Raw genomic sequence first — 23,454 nt, 5'->3', positions numbered from 1 at the left:
GAAGGGGAGGGGCCTTACACTTTTTAGTGTAATGCTTTGTGTGGCCTCCGGAGGCAGTGCTATACACCCAATCGTCTGGGTCTCCCAATAGGAGCTAGAAGAAAAGGAATTTACGGTAAGTAACAAAATTCCCTTCTTTTACACTGTATAACATTATGCTATCTATTTACCAGTGAAATCATCCCTGTGTTTGTGGCGGCCTTTCAGCCAATGATCATTCTCACTTTGTTGTATAGACTGGGACATAATGAGCAGAGTCATCTCACTTTGTTGTATAGACTGGGACACTGAGCAGAGTTATCTCACTTTGTTGTGTAACCTAGAACACAATGAGCAGAGTCATCTCACTTTGTTGTGTAGACTGGGACACAATGAGCAGAGTCATCTCACTTTGTTGTATAGACTGGGACACAATGAGCAGAGTCATCTCATTATTATAGACAGAGTATTTTACACTGTATAACATCATGCCATCTATTTCCCAGTGAGCCTTATCCCTGTGTTTGGGGCGGTCTATCAGCCCATGATCATTCTGCACTTTACCTGTTTTGACCCCAACATAAAATGCATTGCTTCATGTTAGGGGGCTGAGAACTTGATTCCAGCGGTGTGTCACTTGCTGGGCTGCTTGCTGACATTTCAATACAATCATAGGTTTCTCTGCTGCAGATGTAGCAAAGCTCAGATTGTTGAGTTGTATATAACCACGCCCAAACTACTGATTGGAGCATAGTGGTGGGGGCGGGGTTACACAGCAGTTGACCAGGATTAGTCACGAGACACCTAGTCCCTGTAGTGATGATAATCTCCTTCTGATAAAACACTGATTTTATTGATACAGCCCCCTGAGTGACACATCCTTGGAATCAGGCTCTCAGCCCCTATAGCATGCTGCTCTTGGATTACTTGCTGTCAGAATCCCTTTAAAATTTGAAAACTTTACATTTGAGTTTTAGAAATACACACTATAGCAGTAGAAACTAAAATCCTTTATTGTAGTATAAAACTAATCTGCAATACAAAAACTATATACATTTAATGTTCAGTACATAAAACAGGAGGTGGGGGGAGTGTTATGTTCTATGTCTTACAGCGATGTTACAGGGGCCAGAAAATCTTCGAGCAAGTTGAGGGGGGTGATGATTTTTTATTTAAAACTTTACCTAACTTGTACATTTAGATTAGGGCAGAGATGGATGGAGAGGGCCGGTTATGGACTGGAGATTGTGGGAGGACTGTAAATTAAAGTTGGGGAGATTTGCAGAAAAATGTACGGAACAGACAGATAACGGATATTCTTTTACCAGCAGATGGATAGCGAGTGAAGGGGCAGGAGCAGAGGCGCTTAAAGTAGCACAGAGGATGAATTAGGCGGCTTTCACACTGCGTTGCTCTCCCCATTCAGTTGTCTTGTCGGGGCTTCCGTCCGAATCCCCTGCAAAAGAGGACTCTGACGTATGCGCCGTCAGGACTACTGATGAAGACTGAGTCACCATGAGCTCTTTCGTGCACCCATTTTTGGGGGTATACGATTACTGGAGGCAGACACCCTGACAGTCTACTTCGTCTGGGTGTCCGCCTCCAATAGCCATATGCGCTCAAAAACGGTGCACGACAGAGCACATTGTGACTTTGCACCATTATAGTTGCCCCGCTGGCGCATATGTCCAAATCCCATTTTAAGGTGGGTTCGGACCTGACTGAATCACTGAAGATAAGTCACAACACAGTGTGAAAGCAGAGGGGTGCAGTAGTGTTGCAGTAGTCTCAGTGGGAGATGAGGGCATGTACAAGTATTTGTGCTGATTCTAGGATATAGCTGAGCAGACCTGTTTTTTTCATCAGACTCGTTCTAGTTTTGATTGAAGCCCCGACGGGACCACTGAATCTGGAGAGGAACGCTGAGTGAAAGCCGAGGGGTGCTGTAGTGTTGCAGTAGTCTCAGCGGGAGAAGGCGGCATGTACAAGCATTTGTGCTGATTTTCGGAGACAGGTGATCAGACAGCCTGGTCTTTTCATCAGACCCGTCCTAGTTTTGGCGGAAGCCCCGATGGGACCACTGAACGGGGAGAGGAACGCAGTGTGAAAGCAAAGGGTTGCTGTAGTGTTGCAGTAATCTCAGTGGGAGATGATGAGGGCATGTACAAGCATTTGTGCTGATTTTCGGAGACAGGTGATCAGACAGCCTGGTCTTTTCATCAGACTCGTTCTAGTTTTGACGGGACCACTGAACAGGGAGAGGAACACAGTGTGAAAGCAAAGGGGTGTTGAAGTAATCTCAGTGGGAAATGATGAGGGCATGTACAAGCATTTGGGCTGATTCGAGGATATAGCTGATCAGACGGCCTTGTCTTTTCATCAGGCTCGTTCTAGTTTTGACCGGAAGCCCGAAGGGACCACTGAACGGGGAGAGGAATGCAGTGTGAAAGCAGAGGGGTGCTGTAGTGTTGCAGTAGTCTCAGCGGGAGTTGATTAGGGTATTTACAAGTATTTTTGCTGATTCGAGGAGATAGCTGATCGGACGGCCTTGTCTTTTCAGACTCGTTCTAGTTTTGACGGGACCACTGAACGGGGAGAGGAACGCAGTGTGAAAGCAAAGGGGTAGTGTTGAAGTAATCTGAGTGGGAAATGATGAGGACATGTACAAGCATTTGTGCTGATTCAAGGAGATAGCTGATCGGACGGCCTTGTCTTTTCATCAGAGTCGTTCTAGTTTTGACGGAAGACCCAATGGGACAATTGAACGGGGAGAGGAATGCAGTGTGAAACCAAAGGGGTGCTGTAGTGTTGAAGTAATCTTAGCAGGAGATGATGAGGGCATGTACAAGTATTTGTGCTGATTGTAGGATATAGCTGATCAGACCTGTTTTTTTCATCAGCCTCGTTCTAGTTTTGATGGAAGTCCCTACGGGATTACTGAACGGGGAGAGGAACGCAGTGTGAAAGCAGAGGGGTGCTGTAGTGTTGCGGTAGTCTCAGTGGAAGATGATGAGGGCAAGTACAGGCATTTGTGCTGATTTTCGGAGACAGCTGATCAGACAGCCTGGTCTTTTCATCAGACTTTCTAGTTTTGTTTGTGAGATGAGCAATTAAGTTCAGCAATAAATTTGTTTGCCCAACACGCGTCCTCATCGTATGCGTGAATGCTCCGCATTAGGTTTAGAGAAGAGTAAACCGCTGCTAGACACTGCAGACACCATTGTTGATATCCAGCTCCCCGAGCCGCCTCTCTGTGGCCACAGCCTTTAGGAGCCCCGCCAATTAGACACCTATGGTCAGCTTTAGTACATATTACGTGCTGGATTGGATAAGGTCTACTAGATGTCAGGAGTGCAAAACATACAGAACAAGGCCTCTCTTCCTCCAGGTTTGATATGAGCCTGGTGGCTTCCAATGCCAAAACCCACAATAATATTGACGTGAAGTTTTTGTTTAATGCTTAAGTGTTTAAATGTCCAACGTGTGATCCAGGCAACGTTCCCTTCACTCCACTAGTATGAATGTGGCTGAACCCACAGAGGTCGGGCTCGTAGCATAAACAGGGCTATGAAAGCAAACGTCCGAATCCTCATGAAGTCCCAACCCTGAATCCGCGGACTGCGTGGAATATGGCGGACTGTCCACTTGTTCTGTATTTGTCTGTGGTCTGTATCCGTGTACACTGTCACATAGTTCATCCAATGTGCCTATGTAGGTCCGGTTACAGAATTGCAGGTATGGAAATGGCGGGGATTTGCAGGATGGATCATTCATCAGTGAATACGAAGATTTCTCTCTACCACAAGGAAGATAGTTTTCGCCGCCATCCTCGTCACTCTTGCTTCCTTCTCTCGTCTGGATTTTGGTGTCCATCTCCTGTAGTTGATGATCGGGGGATTCAGTCAGCTCATCGTATGATTTATGATGCCTGCTTTCCTGAATTCTGACGATGTCCACAATTTGTGGTTCGTGATTGGGGGTCAGTAGGATGTTTCTGCTAAAGGCACCCTGATAAAAAGAAGAAAAATATGTTGAGTAATGAAAAACTGATACATTGTATCTGATATATTATGTGTCAACACTTTAAATTGTTCCTGGACATCCAGGAGGCAAAATTAGCATAATTAGTCTTTAAACACCAACAACCGTTTTGTGTATACAGCTCCTATGTGTCTCCATGGTTACAGACTACAAACAACCCGTGTGTAGTCAGATTCTGCAGTTACAATTCTTTAATATGTCCTCCACTTTAAGTTTACCTGTTCCAATATGTTTTTGGTACTCTTTCACTTGTCCTAATATGCTTTTATTAGCTTAGACGTGAGCAGAGAACCCCTACAACCAATAATTTGCGAAAGTAGATACTTTACAGCTTTTACCTTTGTTCCATTGAAGGAAAGTATTTTGCTGTTGTTAGGATCTGGGATATCAGGGAGACATATTCTCTTCAGCCTAAAATGAGAGAATTCCTGATGTTTTTACAAAAGAATAGACACGTGATTATCTCCTAAGTTCTAAAGTTTCCCCCTGGTTATAACCAGCAGGCAGTGGGGGTGTGACGCCTGAACCAAATCTCTAATTAGAAACATTAGATAACGAGTCTATGAGGATGTTATGGTTAGTCTCATTGCAGTTTTTAATGCAGCACGCATTGACTGCAGCCTCAATGTCTTTACTTGCAGTCTTCTATTTGCAGTAAAGTTGTATCTGTAGTCTGTGAACACTCACCAAGCTCTTTTCCAGCATCCAATAAATAGTAGCAATAGTGCCATCACTGACACTGTAATGATTGGCACAATAATGGAATGTAGCGCTGCGACAGCTAAAAGACAAAACATAAGAGCATACTAAGAAAAACACTCCTAAAACAGATACAGAACCAAATCAAAGTTCAGTACATAGGTTTGGTACAAAAACATGGTAATAACCTACATTAACATATCCAATCTCTGTATATTAATGTTGTAACAGATATAACCTTAAGGCCCCTTTCACACGTCAGTGATTCTGGTACGTTTGTGCTTTTTTTAAAACGTACCAGAATCACTGACATACGCAGACCCATTATAATCAATGGGTCTGCTCACACATCAGTGATTTTTCACTGACCGTGTCTCCGTGCTGCGTACACGCGTGGCTGTGATTCTGCACGGAGACAAGTCAGTTTTTTTCTGACATCACTGATGACCCACGGACCACACTATGGTGTGATCCATGTGTGATCAGTGAAACACGTACCAGAAAATCACGGACATATTAAATATTTTCAACTTACCTTGCCTGCGATTCGCTGTGCCTGCTCCGCTCTCGGCAGTTTCTGCCCGGCTCATGAATATTCATGAGAGCAGGAAAACCGACCAGGAAGTAGGTGCTGAGAGCGGTGGGCAGACGCTGCAGAGCCGAGGACTTCAGCACCATGGACAGCAGGAGCGAAGGCAGGTGAGTAATGTCCATATGCAATCACTGATTGCACATGGACAACCCACGTGTGCCATGAATCATGGAACACGGAGGGACATGTGCGTGTTTTACACGTCAGTGAAGAACGTCAGTGTTTTTCACTGACGTGTGAAACGGGCCTTAAACAGATACAGTGCCAGATCCAAGTTCAGCACATAAGTATGGTAAAATAAATGAGTCTAGAATATAGACACAGTACCAGATCCAAGCAGAGTACCCAAGTTTAGAAAAAAAATATTTAGGTCATGGTTCCTGTAACATTCATGTTCTAGACATAAGATGGTAAAATGAATGAGCTTAAAACGTAGCTACAATAAGAAATTCAAGTTCAGTACATAGGTATGTTAACAGAAGTAAGGCAAGAACATAAACATAGTACCAGATCCAAGCTCAGTACACGAATATGGTAAAAGACAACGAAAATATGTACTGAACTTGGATCTGGTATTGTATGTATGCTTTAGTCTTGTTTCTTTTGCAATATTTATGTACTGAACTTGGCTTTGTTACTGTAGCTATGTTTTAGTCTTGATTCTTTAACCATACATTCGAAGCTTGGATATTTTACTTCTTATCTTCTGGACTTATTTCTTTTACCATACTTATGTTCTAAACTTGGATCTAGTACTGTATCTACAGTGCCTTGTGTATACCTTTTCCCACATTTCAGGTTTCAAATATAAAGATAAAAATGTTAATGTTCTGGTGAAGAATCAGCAAGAAGTGGACACAATTGTGAAGTTGAACGCTATTTATTGCTTATTTTAAATCTTGTAAAAAATAACTGAAAATTGGGGCGTGCAATATTATTCATCCCCTTTAGGTTAATACTTTGCAGCGCCCCCTTTTGCTGCGATTACAGCTGCAGTCTCTTGGGGTATGTGTCTATCAGTTTTGCACATGGAGAGACTGAAATTCTCGCCCATTCTCCCTTTGTAAACAGCTGGAGCTGAGTGAGGTTGGATGGAGGCGTTTGTGAACAGCAGTTTTCAGCTCTTTCCACAGATTCTCGATTGGGTTCAGGTCTGGACTGTGACTTGGCCATTCTAACACCTGGATACGATTATTTGTGAACCATTCCATTGTAGATTTTGCTTTGTTTTGGATCATTGTCTTGTTGGAAGATAAATCTCCGTCCCAGTCTCAGGTCTTTTGCAGACTCCAACAGGTTTTCTTCAAGAATGGTCCTGTATTTGGCTCCATCCATCTTCCCATCAATTTTAACCATCTTCCCTGTCCCTGCTGAAGAAAAGCAGGCTCAAACCATGATGCTGCCACCACCATGTTTGACAGTGGGGATGGTGTGTTCAGGGTGATGAGCTGTGTTGCTTTTGCGCCAAACATATCATTTGGCATTGTGCCCAAAAAGTTTTGATTTTGGTTTCATCTGACCAGAGCACCTTCTTCCACATGTTTGGTGTCTCCAGGTGGCTTGTGCAAACTTTAAACGACACTTTTTATGGATATCTTTGAGAAATGGCTTTCTCTTTGCCACTCTTCCATTAAGGCCAGATTTGTGCGGTGTACGACTGATTGTTGTCCTATGGACAGACTCTCCCACCTCAGCTGTAGATCTCTGCAGTCATCCAGAGTGATCATGGGCCTCTTGGCTGCATCTCTGATCAGTCTTCTCCTTGTGTGAGATGATAGTTTGGATGGACGGCCGGGTCTTGGTAGATTTGCAATGGTATGATACTCCTTCCATTGCAATATGATCGCTTGCACAGTGCTTCTTGGGATGTTTAAAGTTGTGGAGATCTTTTTGTAACCAAATCCGGCTTTAAACTTCTCCACAACAGTATCACGGACCTGCCTGTTGTGTTCCTTGGTCTTCATGATGATATCTGCACTTTACACAGAACACTGAGGCTATCACAGAGCAGGGGCATTATACGGAGACTTGATTACACACAGGGGCTTATATTTATCATCATCAGTCATTTAGGACAACATTGGATCATTCAGAGATCCTCAATCAACCTCTGGAGTGAGTTTGCTGCACTGAAAGTAAAGGGGATGAATAATATTGCACGCCCCAATTTTCAGTTATTTATTTTTTTACAAAAGCTTAAAATAAACACATTTCCTTCACCTTCACAATTGTGTCCCACTTGTTGTTGATTCTTCACCAGAACATGAACATTTTTATCTTTGTTTGAAGCCTGAAATGTGGGAAAAGGTTGAAAAATTCAAGGGGGCCGAATACTTTCGCAAGGCACTGTACAGTACCAGATCCAAGCTCAGTACATAACTATGGTAACCTAAATAAGCCTAAGACCTCATTCACACGTCCATGAAAAGATGACACTGGTTTAACCAGTGTTTTGGATAAGTGTGCTATCCACATCTGTTTTTACCATGAGTATTTTTATGGCTGGATCAATAAATAAAGAAATTAAAAGTATTTGAGAAACATTGTAAAGTTTAAGTACGTACAAGTGTTACACCCTGGCCTATCAGGTCGTCACAGGGTATTGTGCAATCTGCCCTTCTGCACAGTATCCACCTCCTTCTTGGTTACGTGTCCCTGACCTTTGGTGTTGCCAAGAACAAGCTAATCAAAATCTAGGAAGACTCTGCACCACACCCACCAGACACACCAGTGGACGCCTGAAGGGAATAGGGTCGCCCACTGGGGTGGTTGGTTAAGGGTAGGTCAGGAGACAGTGAGTTGAGTGGTGACTCGAGAGGAGAGGTCAGGAGCTGGGCTCCTTGTAACTACTAGGTGGCAGACGTTGGTCTGGGCCTGGTAGGAGCTGGACCCCGGTCGTAGGGGATTGTGACAAGGGGCACAGACTGTCGTGGAGGACAGCCGGCGGCCTTGTGCCATCACCGGGCAGGAGCCAGGGCCCGACGGGGTATGTGGACCCTAGGTCAGGAAGTAGCTTCAGGCGTCCTGGCAGTTTACCCGATGAGGACGGAGTCTTCAAGATCCAAATAATAAATTTGAGATTTTTCATAGGTAGAAAAAACTCACCAACCAGCGCTGAATAATAAGATTATTTGGTATTTTATTATTTTATTAAATAGCAGTATGAAAATAACAATGAATAGTAATACTACTACATAGGACAGGACACAAAGGACAAAATAGATATACAAACAAGAAGTATAATAAAAACTGTACTCTCGTGGGGCCCCGGCCGGTGGCACCACGAATATTAATAAGTATTAGTAAAACTAAAAAGCCGACCAAGAAAAATAACTTCCTCAGGAATGATCAAAAATGAATAATAATTGTTACAAAAGTTTTTTTCAAGGGGGGTACCACGTCCGTGCTAGCCCATATGTGAGGGCAAGGATTCCTTCTGGCGGGTACTAGTGCCCAGATGAATACTTCAAAATTGATTAAATTGCACTGACATCCACGCTGCAAGTTTTCACGGTCCCTGAGTGAGATTGAATAGGCCGCGCTTCTACCAAGGAGTCTAACAGGCAGAGGGATCAGTGCACCGGGAACTCGTTACAAGTCCCGGTGTATGTTACCTGACACCCGCGCTGGCAATGGGAGCTCCGTGACGTATGGTCCTTGCGTGGAGCGATTCTCTCTCCCAGCTGGAGAGGAGGGAGTAATGCCGGGTCGCAGTTTGCGAAAGTCCTTAGATCCAAAACAGGATGCTAGTTGGGAGTTGCTGTAGCAGGATTGCACCGTCCTAGGACATAGATTCCTCCGTGCTCCTGCTTAGGCGTTCACCTGCCAGTGAACCGGCAGAGTCCGTAGTCGATAGAAACAGGCAGACAATTACGTCCACTTCACAATATTAAACTGAGCTAAATTGTATTTTCGCAAACTGGCTTGCTCCCAGCGGCAGCAGTGTCAAGAACTTTGGTTTACCACAGCTGTCGGTGTCAGTGTTATTGGATTGAGTGAGTACACAAGTTTCCCTTACCGCCCCAACGGCAGCTCCTCGTCACCCTCATCGAGTCCTGGGGCATCACCCCTACCCGTGGAGGGGTTAAACATCTGGCTGCCCACACCATCGCCACTGTGTACTCCCAACTGCAGCGGTGGTAATCCACCTTACCATGCACCACGGGTGGCGTCACGAACTTCAAACTAAACACCCAGTGTAAATATCCCCCCTTTATTCCGAGTGGCCGCAAGACCCCGACCCCCGGATCCGGAGATCCCTCGAGCCACCGTGGATCCGGATCCAAGCAACCCAGCTGCTGACACGGGGGCAGCACACCTTGGAAACTTTGGCGTCACGAACAGGATCTGAGCAGGACCCATTTACCTGGGTGATGTGTGCCTTGGAGCCGAAAACCGCGAGTCAAAATTCCTTTTCCCGCCAATTCCGTCATTTTCCGCCATCTTTTCGCGCCAAAACGCCGTCTTCCCGTGAAAGCGCGCGAAGCAGAATCCTCGCCCTTCGTCCTGAGTGTGAGGCCAGAACCAGAAGATCCCAGAAGGCCACAGCGCGCGAAAGAGTGCTGAGTGAAAACCGAGGGGGCGTGCTGGAATGTAACTACAGCGGAAGAGAAGCAGGGACGCCAGGACTCTGCCATAACGTTCCTGGATGACGCAGAGGCAAGATGGTGGAGCGGGACAGGTCACCGGAACGTGCTGTTCCCAGGACCGCGACTTGGATTGAGGAGGAGACAGAGCAGCTGTGCAGGAGAATGCGGACACAGTTCCTGTTCATCTTGAACCACTAGAGGGAAGAGATGAGGAGCCTGGTGATTACGGTGCGAGCCCGTAAGATCACAATCCCACGTGAAGGGAGGGTAAGCGGTTACCCAGTCCCTATTGATTGCCCAAAATCCGCCCCCAGCGTCTGAGGGATCTGGACCGCCCCCGCTCGCGGTAAGCACTCCACCGTCACCTACCCCGTCCTCGGCAGACGCCAAGCTGCCCACTACCATCCCGGCAGCGGAACCTTCGGTGCCTTTAAGTAAAGCTCCAGCTGCAGAAACCACGGTGCTGTCCCTCATCTCAGTCATGACAGCGGTCATCCGGACCCTGGCCAGAGTAGACCCAGCCACATCACCGGGCCCGTCCTCAGAGGTGGAGCACCCGGACCCTGCAACCCCAACTGCAGAGCAGTCAGTTCTTCAATCTGCAGATGCGGAAGTGCAACCTAAAGATCTCCCGGTTCCACTGCCGCGCGGCATCCCGACGGCTGTTGGGGCCGCAAGAGTCCATATAAAACCAGAGCCAGCTAGGGAGCTGAGGCCGGACGCTGATGCCCCCTACTGGGAACGACACCACCAGCGAAAGCTGACACCAGCGATCACAACTCCAGATCAGCGGCAGCGGGATATCGTTGCCCGTACACGGAGGGAGAAAGAAAATTTGAGGAAAGCCACCTTTCGTGTTCGAGGGCTGCAATGAAGGGGCCTCGTGCGGCGCTTCGACCCTGAAAAGGGGTGGGGTTTCCTCTGGGAAGCAAGCCTTCCTGATGAAGTGTTTGTAGCTCAAAGGGATATCGAGCAGCATCTCCCGAGGGATCACCCGGGCCGTGGCCTGGAGCCGGGGGAGGTGGTCACTTACACGCGGCACTGGAGCGAGCAGGGCTGGTATGCCCTGGATGGAAAGCGGCTCACTATGGTAAATGAGCAAGTTGTGCCAACTGCCTCTGTTGACTACCAGCCTCCCAGTGAGCGGTACAAAGAAGAATGTTAAAAAAATGTTGAAAATACCAGTGGTTTAACGATGCCATAGAATTGTTAGGTATCGGTGTTTTCGTTTGTTGTTTTCCATAGTTTATCATTTTCCATATAGAAAATGTTAGCAAATAAGTGCCTAATCAACCAGTTTTAATGAAAAGAGTGAAAGTTACCAGATTTGCAAGAAGATTGTTACGATATGTGCACCCGGTACATGGACTCCGTTAAAGTTTTATATTTAGTAAACATGGACCAAGGTCACAGGACTGGCGTGACCAACACAAACTTGTGTATTGTATATAGTTGCACCTTCTGTGCCCACCAGAGTCGTCTAACACAACGCCCGGGACCTTAACCTGGTCACGGACCCACCATAGGTATGCAGCGGGTAAGGGTTGTTTGGGTGGCGGGTTAACGGGATATGGGACTGGACTGTCGTGGGTAGAGGCTGCAACGGAGCAGGTTGAGTCTCCGCTACCACTGAAACCGGTAGCGTCCCACCGTTGAGGAGATGAACTCTTTAAAAATGTATTGTGCAATTATAGGGTATTGTGCAATCTGCCCTTCTGCACAGTATCCACCTCCTCCTTGGTTACGTGTCCCTGACCTTTGGTGTTGCCAAGAACAAGCTAATCAAAATCCTAGGAACACTACACCACACCCACCAGACACACCAGTGGCTAACCTGAAGGGAATAGGGTCGCCCACTGGGGGGTTGGTTAAGGGGAGGTCAGGAGACAGTGAGTTGTGTGGTGACTCTCGAGAGGAGAGGTCAGGAGCTGGGCTCCTTGTAACTAGTAGGTGGCAGACTTTGGTCTGCGCCTGGTAGGAGCTAAACCCCGATCGCAGGGGATCGTGACAAGGGGCCCGGACGGTCGAGGAGGACAGCTGGCGGCCTAGTGGCATCACTGGGCAGGGGCCAGGGCACGATGGGGTATGTGGACCCTAGGTCAAGAAGTAGCTTCAGGCGTCCTGGCAATTTACCCGACGAGGACGGAGTCTTCAAGATCCGTTCTCCACCCGCTTTAAAATCAGTTTACGGCTATGTGCCCACGGGACGCTCGTACCTGCGGATATATTTGCAGGTACGGCAGCATGTTTCCCGCAGCTGCCCGCCGGCATCCGCAGCTATTTTTAGCTGCGGTAGTACAGCGGAATAGCTGCGGGAAACATGCGGAATTTCACGCGATTTACCTGCGGACGTCCCGGCCTCTATCTCCATAGCGGAGGGCCGGGATCTCCGCAAGTAAATCCGCATGAATAATTGACATGCAGTTAGGTGTGGCTGAGGGATCTCCGCAGGAGATTCCGCAGCCGCACTTTCCGCAGCGTGGACACAGACACTCCCCATGTCCCTGCGGATTTATCTGGAAAATCCAGAAAAATCCGCAGGTTTTCCGTGGCAAACTCCGCAGCAAAAAGCTCCCCTGGGCACATGGCCTACTAGCGCAACGAGGGGCATAGGACTTTCCCACTACACGGTCCAGAAAATCCTAAGCGTGAACCCTGAGAGCAAACTCACCCAATTAGCCATACTGGTGAGCGGGACCCGACCAGTTTTATACTCAAGGAACCAACCAGAGAAACTAGGTGCCAAGGTAAAGGTCACAGACTAACAGGCAACACCAACGGGCATGGGATCCAGGTGTGCTCCCTCCCAGCGGCAGCAGTGTCAAGAACTTTGGTTTACCACAGTTGTCGGTGTCAGCGTTATTGGACTGAGTGAGTAAACAAGTGACCCTTACCGTCCCAACGGCACCTCCCCGTCACCCTCATCGAGTCCCAGGGCATCCCCCCTACCCGTGGAGGGGTTAAACATCTGGCTGCCAACACCATCGCCACCGGGTACTCCCAACTACAGCGGTGGTACTCCACCTTACCACACACCACGGGTCGCGTCACGAACTTCAAACTAAACACCCCGTGTAAATATCCCCCCTCTACTCCGAGTGGCCGCGCGATCCCCCGGGTCCGGAGATCCCTCGAGCTACCGTGGATCCGGATCCGAGCAGCCCGGCTGCCAACACGGGGGCGGCACACAAGCACACTGATTCCATCCATGTGCTGCACTTTTTTTTTCATGTCCAATAGTCTTTTATTGGCCCTTGACATCTATGCTGCTGGAAAATTAGACATCTCCATTTGTTTTGCACAAACACACGATCCATGTAAAAACACAGACACAAGAATATCACCATAGATTAAAGTGGGTGAAAAAAAGACTCAACACTACGTGCAAAATGGATGTCTGAATGAGGCCTAAAACAGATATAGAACCAGATCCAACCTCAGTACATAAGCATGGTAAAAGATATAAACCTAGAACATAGACACAGTAACAGATCCAAGCTCAGTACATACGTATAGTAACAGAAACAAGTCTATATGGTAGATAGTTACATATCTAAGCATAGAAGAATGAAACGTTAAGGTCCTATTCAGACAGCAATGTTTGTCGTCCAGCTGCTGTACATGGCGGCACACAGACACATTATATTCTGTTGGATTATTCACATGTTTGAGGGTTTTTTAACACTAGTGAACTGCATAAAAAGCACGTAGTCTAGTCCCATTGTGGTCCATTTTGCAGACAGCTGGCCAAACCAAATAAGTGTGTTAGTTTTTCAGAGATTAGACTAAGGAATTCGTTGATGCTTGTTTTTTTTTCTGGTGGGGGTATTACAAGAAAAACAGATGCTCCACAAATGAAAAACTCTCTATTTTGCAGATGGTAAATGGGTAAGTGAATAAGACTACAAGCTTAAAGGGGTTGTCCAGTCTGAAACAAAAGTCAGCAGTCACTTTCTGATTGGCGACTTGTGAATTCTAGTGCTTGCTGTGAGGATTCTCCAGTGTCAGTGCCGGGAACGGCGGCTACATGACTGCAAGTATGCGTGTTTCTGGCCTTGCGCTAGACACTTGCATTAAGCACACCAGTAACAGACTATTCAGATTGTGGTCAGGGATATGCAGTACGCACGATGTAACAATTCACAAGTCTGCAGTCACAAGGGAAGTGCAGAATTCACATTTTTGGACTGGACAAACCTAAAAGAAGCAAATCTAGAACATAAATACTGTTCAAGAACTATGTCTAGAATATAGATACTGTAATAGATTTGGTATACTAATGTATAACACACAATATAGTAACTAATCTATTACATAGATACAGTACCACATACAGGGTCAGTACATAAGTCTAGCAGAACAAAATTGAGACAATGAATACAGTATCACATACAGGTTTAGTATAAAAGTATTTTAACAGAAATAGGCAAAGAACAGACAGAAACAGATCCAAGATCAGCATATAGAAACAAGTCTACAATTGTGTTGAGATGGATCTCATATATTTTAAGATAAATACTATGTGTTCTAGGTTGATTCCTTTTACATTACATACATTCTGAGCTTAGATAGTTTACTTCAATTATCTTCTAGGCTTATTTATGTTTGTACTGTACTTACCCTGAATTTGGTACGGTATTTGTTTTAAATTTCTTTATTGCTATACTTATTTATTGATTCTGAATATTGTGCTGAATCTATGTTTTAGATTTTTCTATTATGTAATTACCTTTTGCTGCATGCACGAAATGTGTTTTTATTACCATACGTATGTACTGAGCTAAGATCAGTTATTAGAACTAGTATGGTAAAAAATGGAGAAAAAAAAAGCCTAGAATCCAGATACAGTAACATATCCAAGCTCCGTACATGAGTATAGTACTGGAAACAAGTCTAGGGCATAGGTAATGGCAACTCCAATATCACTACATGAGTGTAGTACAGGAAACAAGTCCAGGGCATAGATACAGTGTCAAATCCAAGCTCAGTACATAAATATAGTTCTGGAAACAAATCTAGGGCATAAGTACAGTGACAAATCCAAGATCAGTAAAACAAAGTAAAGTACCGGAAACAAGTCTAGGACATATGTACTGAACTTGGATTTGTCACTACCTATGTCCTAGACTTGTTTCCAGCACTATACTCCTATACTGAGCTTCGATTTGTCACTGCACCTATGCCCTAGACTTGTTTCTATCACTATGTTCCTGTACTGACCTTGGATTTATCACTGTACCTATGCCATAAGCTTTTTCCCAGCACTATACTCCTGTAGTGAGCTTGAATTTGTCACTGCACCTATGCCCTAGACTTGTTTCCGGTACTTTATTTTGTTTTACTGAACTTGGATTTGTCACTACCTGAGTATAGTTCTGGAAACAAGTCTAGGGCACAAGTACGGTGACAAACCCAAGCTCAGTACAGGAGTATAGTGCTGGAAACAAAAATGTTCATAGTTAAATAGAATACAATGTGATACTGTGTGGACATAATGCTATCTATAGTCACTGACTAATCTATTATAAAAAGCCACTCACTGTCGGCGGGGGTGTAAGCCTCACTGTATTGTCTAGGGGTTTCTCCTCCACCGGTGATGGCCACGACAGCTACCTCATATTTTCCATTCGGTGTTAGATGATTTATTGAGACCTTCATTTTATTTGGATCATCAATATAAAACCTGCAGACGTCACCTATAAAAACAGGATTGATAGATTAGATCGGTATGTGATGAATAGACAATGGATACATTGTAGCGATTCCCACCTGGCTGCACTTGTCCATCAGATTTATCCAGGTTGCAGCCTTTCTCTCTGTCGTTCACATAAACGTTGTATCCGGTAACAAATCCTTCCTGAGACCTGTCCAAGGGATATGGCGACCAATCCAAGAGAAATGACCTGGGGGTAATGTTACTGATTCTCAAGTTTGGCTTTACGGAAGAAGCTAAAATTGAAGAAAAAAATACAAAAAAAAAAGTAACATATTATATATAGATTAGAATATAACAAAAATAACACAAAATATCAACAACTAGAATATAACAGAGTATAGAGTAAAAGGAACGTAAAATACAAAGTAACGTATATACATATATATATATATAATTAAAATATAAAAAAAACCTCAAAGTATCAATAACTAGAAAATCGCAAAATGCATAAAATATATAATAAAAGGAATGTAAAAAAACAACAAAGAATATATAGAATGTGATATAGACTCATGAGGCAGTGATACATTCTTTATAGATGATACCAAGTAACATCGATGGTCTACCGGACCCAGCACTGCAGAGATGCCCCCCATTGCGTCCACGTACCCAGCTCCTCTGTGTACCCCTCTTTCTTCTCCAGGAGATGTTCCCCGTCGTCCATAGATCTATATATTCTGAACTCGTATCTGACGCCTCGTCTGAAATCTCCTGCAAAGTTGCAATATTTGACATCGCCAATCATTTGGGTTACTTGTTATTGGGTCACATTGATTATTGTACTGTCATATTATTATTCGGGGGCAAGTGGCTGTTATGGGGGTACAGTAAATATTTTTGACAGGTGATTTAAAAGGTGTATATATTTTTGTTGTCAAGTATGGTTTACCGCTCCCCTGCATTTAAAATAGTAAAAAAAAATGAAACATCAGATTACTAATAGCCCACCAGCAGAATCTGACTACAAAGTGTTTGTTTGTAGTCTGTCGCCATGGAAACAGATCTGCACAGGAAGCTGTAGAACCCAAACGGTAAGAAATTTGTAATTAAGGCTACTTACAAATTTGTTTAATTTTGTTACAGTAATTCATTGGGACAATAACGTTAAACAACAAAAAAAATTTACACACCCTTGAAGGATCCTAGAAACCTGGGTACAGCGCCCCCCTGTGGCCAGACGCAACAAGGTAACTGCTGGAACTGTGTATGCCTGTTTGTAACCCATGCTTTGATTGTAACTGTACTCTGACATATGTATATTCTGTAGATTCCCTATTGTATATATTGTAGTTTCTAGTGTGCTTTAGGCTGATTAAATTATATAATTAATCTTGGGCTGTTCTGTTATCTCGATCTTGAATCCCACGTCTGTGTGTTCGGCTAATAGTTACCGTGAAGCGGTTGGTGGCAGCGAGTTTGTGCCAAGGATTATTGTGGGGAGGCCAGTGAGATTCGGGGAGGTTTTATATATTCCGCCCGCGGAGGTCGGGGGAATATATACCCTACTCTCACCGGGGACCCTTCAATAATCGGCATAAGTAGTATAGCGGCCTCCTTGCTTATTGTCGGGCAATTCCATAATTGGCCTGACTATAAGAGGGGCGCTAGAGAGCGCGTCACGTGCTCTGTCTGTCGGTCGGGAGGTATAAAGGAGGGGTGACACCCACTTGTTACCCCCCGATTGTGACGTACTGGTAGCCAGCGCGGGGGATTTCTGAGTGACCCCCCCGGTGGTTTGTGACATATTGGTGGCAGCTGTAGCCGTGGACCCCTTTGGCTTCTGGTCTCGGATGAACTGGCGGAGATCCTCAGGGCAGTTCCACAAGAGTTGCTCCGTGATGAACAAGTCCAGGATCTCCGGTCCGGTGGAAAGCTGCAGGCCTTGGGTCCAGTGGTCGGCAGCTCGGGCAAGTGCCCGCCTGTGGTCAGCCCAGGAGTCCTTTGGTCCCTTCTGTAGGCTCCGGAACTTCTTGCGGTAGGACTCTGGGGTGAGGTTGTACTGTTGGATCAGGGCCCGCTTGATGGTGTCGTAGCCCTGATCTGCCTCAGCAGGCAAGTCCCCAAGGATATCCAGGGCCTTACCCCTTAAACGGGGGGTCAGGTATTTGGCCCACTGCTCCTTGTCCAGATGGTGCTGCAAGCAAGTCCGTTCAAAAGCAGTCAAGAAAGAGTCCAAGTCTCCATCCTTCTCCAGCACTGGGAAGTCCTCAACACGGACCTATCCCCTCAGCTGGTTGCACACCGTCTCTGGGACGAATGGGCGATTGTTGCGATGGAGCCTTGCGCTCCAGCAATACAACTTCACCATTCGCCACAAAAGGGGCCGTGACCACGGTAACGCAGACGGGCTGTCCCGACAAGGAGAGGTCGCGGACGGGCGCACGGGGGAACACCGGAGTGTGCTGCCCCCTAGCGCCCTCAAAAGGGGGGAGGTGTGAGGCAAATCCCGGGATATGAAGATGAATTATGACTCCAGTCATAATCCCTCATCACTCCCTGGCAGTGCCCCCTCCCTTCTTGTTCTCAGTGTTCCACTTACACCTCCATGGCCATGTCCTGTGATATGGAAATGAGGTGGTGTGGGAACAATGGACACAGGATGACTCCCTGCCGTCACCCTGTAACAAGAGTTGTATCTCATTAGCAAGGCTATGGAACTAGCTAGACAGAACGACTCCAGTAAAAAATGGTTCATATCTCGCAAGCCATATTTCCGATAAATATGGCAACCATAAAAATGGTGTCTCCGCATGCGGACGATGCCGGCACACCCTTTTTATGGGAGCAGGACATTGGGAAATGCCCCAGGCGTGATATCAGCCAATGGGGAACTGGCAGACAGGTCATGAGTCCCCTCGTTCTGTAGCTAAATTCATAACTGTCACAATGAGAGCATTGGCGTCCGCCTACGACGCTCCCAGGCAAAGTTATGGCCATATTCCATGTTGTGGATTTTGTCCATAACTCCAGCCAGGGGTGGAGCGGTGCTCCCTCTGAGGTCACGAAGGTAGGAGGGGACCTGGATTTGTCCAGGTTGATAACCCTACTTCGGGCATTTTCCAGTGTTCTTTTCGCTGGGGGCACGTGTAGGAAACATCTGTGGGAAGGATCCTAGAAACCTGGCCTACAGCGCCCCCCTGTGGCCAGACGCAACAAGGTAACTGCTGGAACTGTGTATGCCTGTTTGTAACCCATGCTTTGATTGTAACTGTACTCTGACATATGTATATTCTGTAGATTCCCTATTGTATATATTGTAGTTTCTAGTGTGCTTTAGGCTGATTAAATTATATAATTAATCTTGGGCTGTTCTGTTATCTCGATCTTGAATCCCACGTCTGTGTGTTCGGCTAATAGTTACCGTGAAGCGGTTGGTGGCAGCGAGTTGTGCCAAGGATTATTGTGGGGAGGCCAGTGAGATTCGGGGAGATTTTATATATTCCGCCCGCGGAGGTCGGGGGAATATATACCCTACTCTCACCGGGGACCCTTCAATAATCGGCATAAGTAGTATAGCGGCCTCCTTGCTTATTGTCGGGCAATTCCATAATTGGCCTGACTATAAGAGGGGCGCTAGAGAGCGCGTCACGTGCTCTGTCTGTCGGTCGGGAGGTATAAAGGAGGGGTGACCCCCACTTGTTACCCCCCGATTGTGACGTACTGGTAGCCAGCGCGGGGGATTTCTGAGTGACCCCCCGGTGGTTTGTGACATATTGGTGGCAAGCGGTGGGATCGAGATAATAGTGTGTGTGAGTGTGAGACCCATACTCCCAGACACTAAAGACTGCCTGCAGCAGCTGTGGCTGCTGGGGTCTTCAGACTAGCTCAACACTAGAGTGTCAGAGTGCAGATACTGTAAGGTGTGTGGAGGCATCAGGTGTCAGTTCTGTGTCAGTGACCAAAAGTCTGCAAGAATGGCTGATGGCACCAGGAGCAGAGCTAGGCAACTGGCCAATGCTAAAGCAGGAGCCGAAGAGAGGAAGGATGGAGACTTGGACTCTTTCTTGACTGCTTTTGAACGGACTTGCTTGCAGCACCATCTGGACAAGGAGCAGTGGGCCAAATACCTGACCCCCCGTTTAAGGGGTAAGGCCCTGGATATCCTTGGGGACTTGCCTGCTGAGGCAGATCAGGGCTACGACACCATCAAGCGGGCCCTGATCCAACAGTACAACCTCACCCCAGAGTCCTACCGCAAGAAGTTCCGGAGCCTACAGAAGGGACCAAAGGACTCCTGGGCTGACCACAGGCGGGCACTTGCCCGAGCTGCCGACCACTGGACCCAAGGCCTGCAGCTTTCCACCGGACCGGAGATCCTGGACTTGTTCATCACGGAGCAACTCTTGTGGAACTGCCCTGAGGATCTCCGCCAGTTCATCCGAGACCAGAAGCCAAAGGGGTCCACGGCTACAGCCGCCCTTGCCGATGACTACACCAACAACCGGGCCCCTGAGGCCAGGAGAGCGGCCACCAGCAGCACCTGGAGAGGGGGTAAGATGAATTCGGCGACTGCCCCACCTGCCCCTAGACTGCAGGGGGTGTCCCCCTCAACTCCCCTCTCCAGGCCCGTGGCAGAACCAAGACGGTGCCACCAGTGCAACCTACCTGGACACTTCAAGGCCATGTGCCCTCAGCGTCCCAAGGCCCCGGCTCCGTCCCCGTCCCAAGGGCCGCCCAAGGTGTATTGTGTGGGTGGGGGTGGTGGTAGGTCCCTGGACAGCTTCCAACCTGTCACCGTCGGCCGGTCTGTGACCATAGGACTGCGAGACAGCGCCTCGGAGGTGACTCTGGTGCGGCCTGAGATGGTGTCCCCCCAAGACTTGATCCCTGGAAAAACCCTCGCTGTCTCCGGGATTGGAGGCATTGACCCGGCGCTGCCTGTTGCTGACATTTATGTGGACTGGGGCGCAGGGCGAGGGGTGAGGGAGGTGGGGGTAACTGATCGGATCCCTGCAAACGTGCTACTTGGGACAGATTTGGGGCAGATAACCTCCCAGTTTGGGCCCCCCCCAAGGGCTGAACCTTCAGCCCGTACTGACATGACTCCTAACAATGTTAATGTGTTATCTATGAATGATGTAAGGGAGGAGGGAGTGAACTCTGATATTTCTGCTTGCATAGACACCATAGACACACACACAGCTGCAGCTGTGACAGGGGAGGGGGTCAGAGAAAGGTGTGACAATGCCTCTACAAGTAACCAGCCTGTGAGCTGGGATCTGTTGCCCTCTGCAGGGATAAGCAGAGAGCAGGGTGCTGCAGGGGGAGGACCAGTGTGTGGGGTGGGGGCTACCACAGCAAATGTGGGGTCCCCAGAGATTTCACAGCGGGGTTCTGTTGCTGCAGGGGGGGAACAGGCAGGTGAGATTGGGGCCGGTCCAGGAGCGGAAGTGCTCCCAGGTAAGATCTCGGTGCATGGTTCCCCCACAACCGGGGTGTCAGGAAGCCAGGTAGGTCTGCCTGAACCGGCGACTTGGTCAGGAACGGAGGAGGAGCAGGCACGACCCACGGTCGCAGCGGCTGTGGCCGCTGTCACCCGCAGTGGGAGTGCTGGAAGCCAAGGGGCCTCCCGGAGGTCCGATAGCTCTTCCCCTTCTGACCAAGTGGCAGCCGAGTCAGGTGGAGGCCAGGACACAGGTCCCGGGGTACTGACTGAAGATGTGACAGTCTCGTCGATTCTGGCCACATCTAGTCAGGGGTTTCAGGCAGCGTTAGAAGCTGACGACAGCCTGAAAGCTCTTAAGGAGCAGGCGGCACAGCCTCCCTCGGACTCGGACCCGGAGCGAGTGGTCTGGGACCAAGGACGGCTGTACCGGGCCACGGTCCAGCAGGGTTCACCGGAGGCGTGGCCCAGGGACCGACAGTTGGTGGTACCCTATCCGTTCCGGACGGAGTTGTTGCGGATCGCACATGAGATTCCGATGGCCGGACACCTAGGGATCGCTAAGACCAAGGCCAGGTTAAACCAGCATTTCTACTGGCCAAAAATGGGGGCCGATGTGGCTGCCTACTGCCGTTCGTGTGAAACCTGTCAGAGAGTGGGGAAGGCGGGGCCACGCCCCAAAGCCCCACTGGTATCTCTGCCAATCATCGATGAGCCTTTCAGGAGGGTGGCTGTGGATCTGGTCGGCCCGCTGGCCATCCCCAGCAGCTCCGGGAAACGCTTCATACTGACGGTAGTGGACTATGCCACCCGGTACCCAGAAGCAGTGGCCTTGTCGTCCATTCGGGCTGACAAGGTGGCCACCGCATTGCTGGAGATTTTCTCCCGAGTGGGTTTTCCCCAGGAAATGCTCACTGACCGGGGGACCCAATTCATGTCCCAGCTGATGGAGGCCCTCTGTAAGCAAGTCCAGGTGCGACATCTGGTGGCCAGCCCGTACCATCCACAGACTAATGGCCTGTGCGAGCGGTTCAATGGCACCTTAAAGCAGATGCTTAAGATGTTGGTCGACTCCCATGGGCGTGACTGGGAGCGGTATCTCCCACACCTGTTATTTGCTTACCGGGAGGTTCCACAGGCCTCAACAGGATTCTCACCGTTTGAGCTCCTGTACGGGCGACGTGTGCGGGGCCCCCTGGCTCTGGTGAAAGAGGCTTGGGAAGGGGATTTGGCCACCCCTGGAGTGTCGGTTATCGAGTATGTCATGCGCTTCCGGGACAAAATGCAGGCCTTGACGCAACTGGTACACGACAATATGGCTCAAGCCCAGGCCGATCAGAAGCGTTGGTACGACCAGAACGCTTGTGAGAGGACCTACCAAGTGGGTCAAAAGGTGTGGGTACTGGTCCCCGTACCACAGGACAAGCTTCAGGCAGCCTGGGAAGGCCCATACCTCGTGTACCAGCAGCTCAACCCTGTAACGTACCTGGTCACCCTGGACCCTGCCCGTGGAAGGCGGAAGCCCTTCCATGTGAACATGATGAAGGCACATCATGAGCGGGAGGCATGTGCGCTCCCCGTGTGCAACCTGCCCGAGGAGGGAGAAGCGGAAACCCTCTTGGATATGCTAGCCCAGGTTAGGGCAGGCGGATCCATTGAGGATGTGGAGGTTGGCCACCAGCTCTTGGAAGACCAACGGTCCCAGCTGTGGGCCACCCTCCTCCCCTTCCGGGGGTTGTTTACCAACCAGCCCGGAAGGACTGACTTGGCTGTCCATCACGTGGACACTGGGGATCATCCCCCGATCCGGCGTTCAGCATATCGGGTCTCCCTGGAGGTGCAGCAACACATGCGCCAGGAGATTGACGAGATGCTGAAGCTGGGGGTGATCCAGGCATCCAACAGCGCTTGGGCCTCGCCTGTAGTCCTCGTCCCTAAGAAGGACAGAACCACTCGGTTCTGCGTGGACTACAGGGGGCTCAATGCTGTCACGGTCGCCGATGCGTACCCAATGCCACGGATCGATGACCTGCTCGATCAGTTGGCCGGGGCTCAGTACCTGACCATCATGGACCTGAGCCGGGGATATTGGCAGATCCCCCTGACTCGCAAGGCCAGGGAACGCTCTGCCTTTATTACCCCATTTGGACTGTACGAGTCCACGGTGATGCCATTCGGGATGAGGAATGCCCCTGCCACTTTCCAGCGGATGGTCAACACCCTGCTCAAGGGACTTGAAGGGTACGCGGCCGCGTACCTAGATGACATTGCCGTCTTCAGTCCCACCTGGGAGGACCACCTAGAGCATCTAGCACAGGTGCTCAGGCGGATCCACCGGGCAGGTTTGACCATCAAGCCGGGAAAGTGTCAGCTGGCCATGAGCGAGGTCCAGTACCTCGGTCACCGGGTAGGCGGGAGGACACTGAAGCCCGAGCCTGAGAAAGTGGAGGCCATC

General features: G+C 48.4%; 1 protein-coding gene across 2 annotated transcripts in view; it reads right to left on the bottom strand.

Moving 5' to 3' along the window:
- Positions 1-978: 978 nt before the first annotated feature.
- The window catches only part of LOC142256797 (oncostatin-M-specific receptor subunit beta-like), a 109,539-nt gene continuing 87,063 nt past the window's right edge, over positions 979-23,454 (bottom strand). For both annotated transcript variants that reach the window (XM_075328697.1, XM_075328690.1), the window contains exons 13-18: positions 16,226-16,327; positions 15,670-15,849; positions 15,441-15,596; positions 4,708-4,801; positions 4,359-4,431; positions 979-3,987 (exon numbers count right to left, since the gene is read on the bottom strand). In XM_075328697.1, coding sequence (XP_075184812.1) covers positions 3,484-3,987; positions 4,359-4,431; positions 4,708-4,801; positions 15,441-15,596; positions 15,670-15,849; positions 16,226-16,327 — 1,109 coding nt within the window. In that variant the 3' untranslated portion in view covers positions 979-3,483. The remainder of the gene's footprint in view (positions 3,988-4,358; positions 4,432-4,707; positions 4,802-15,440; positions 15,597-15,669; positions 15,850-16,225; positions 16,328-23,454) is intronic.

This window comes from Anomaloglossus baeobatrachus, chromosome 1 (assembly GCF_048569485.1).
Source record: "Anomaloglossus baeobatrachus isolate aAnoBae1 chromosome 1, aAnoBae1.hap1, whole genome shotgun sequence".
Taxonomy (NCBI): domain Eukaryota; kingdom Metazoa; phylum Chordata; class Amphibia; order Anura; family Aromobatidae; genus Anomaloglossus; species Anomaloglossus baeobatrachus.
This window is presented reverse-complemented; position numbering and strand designations above follow the sequence as displayed.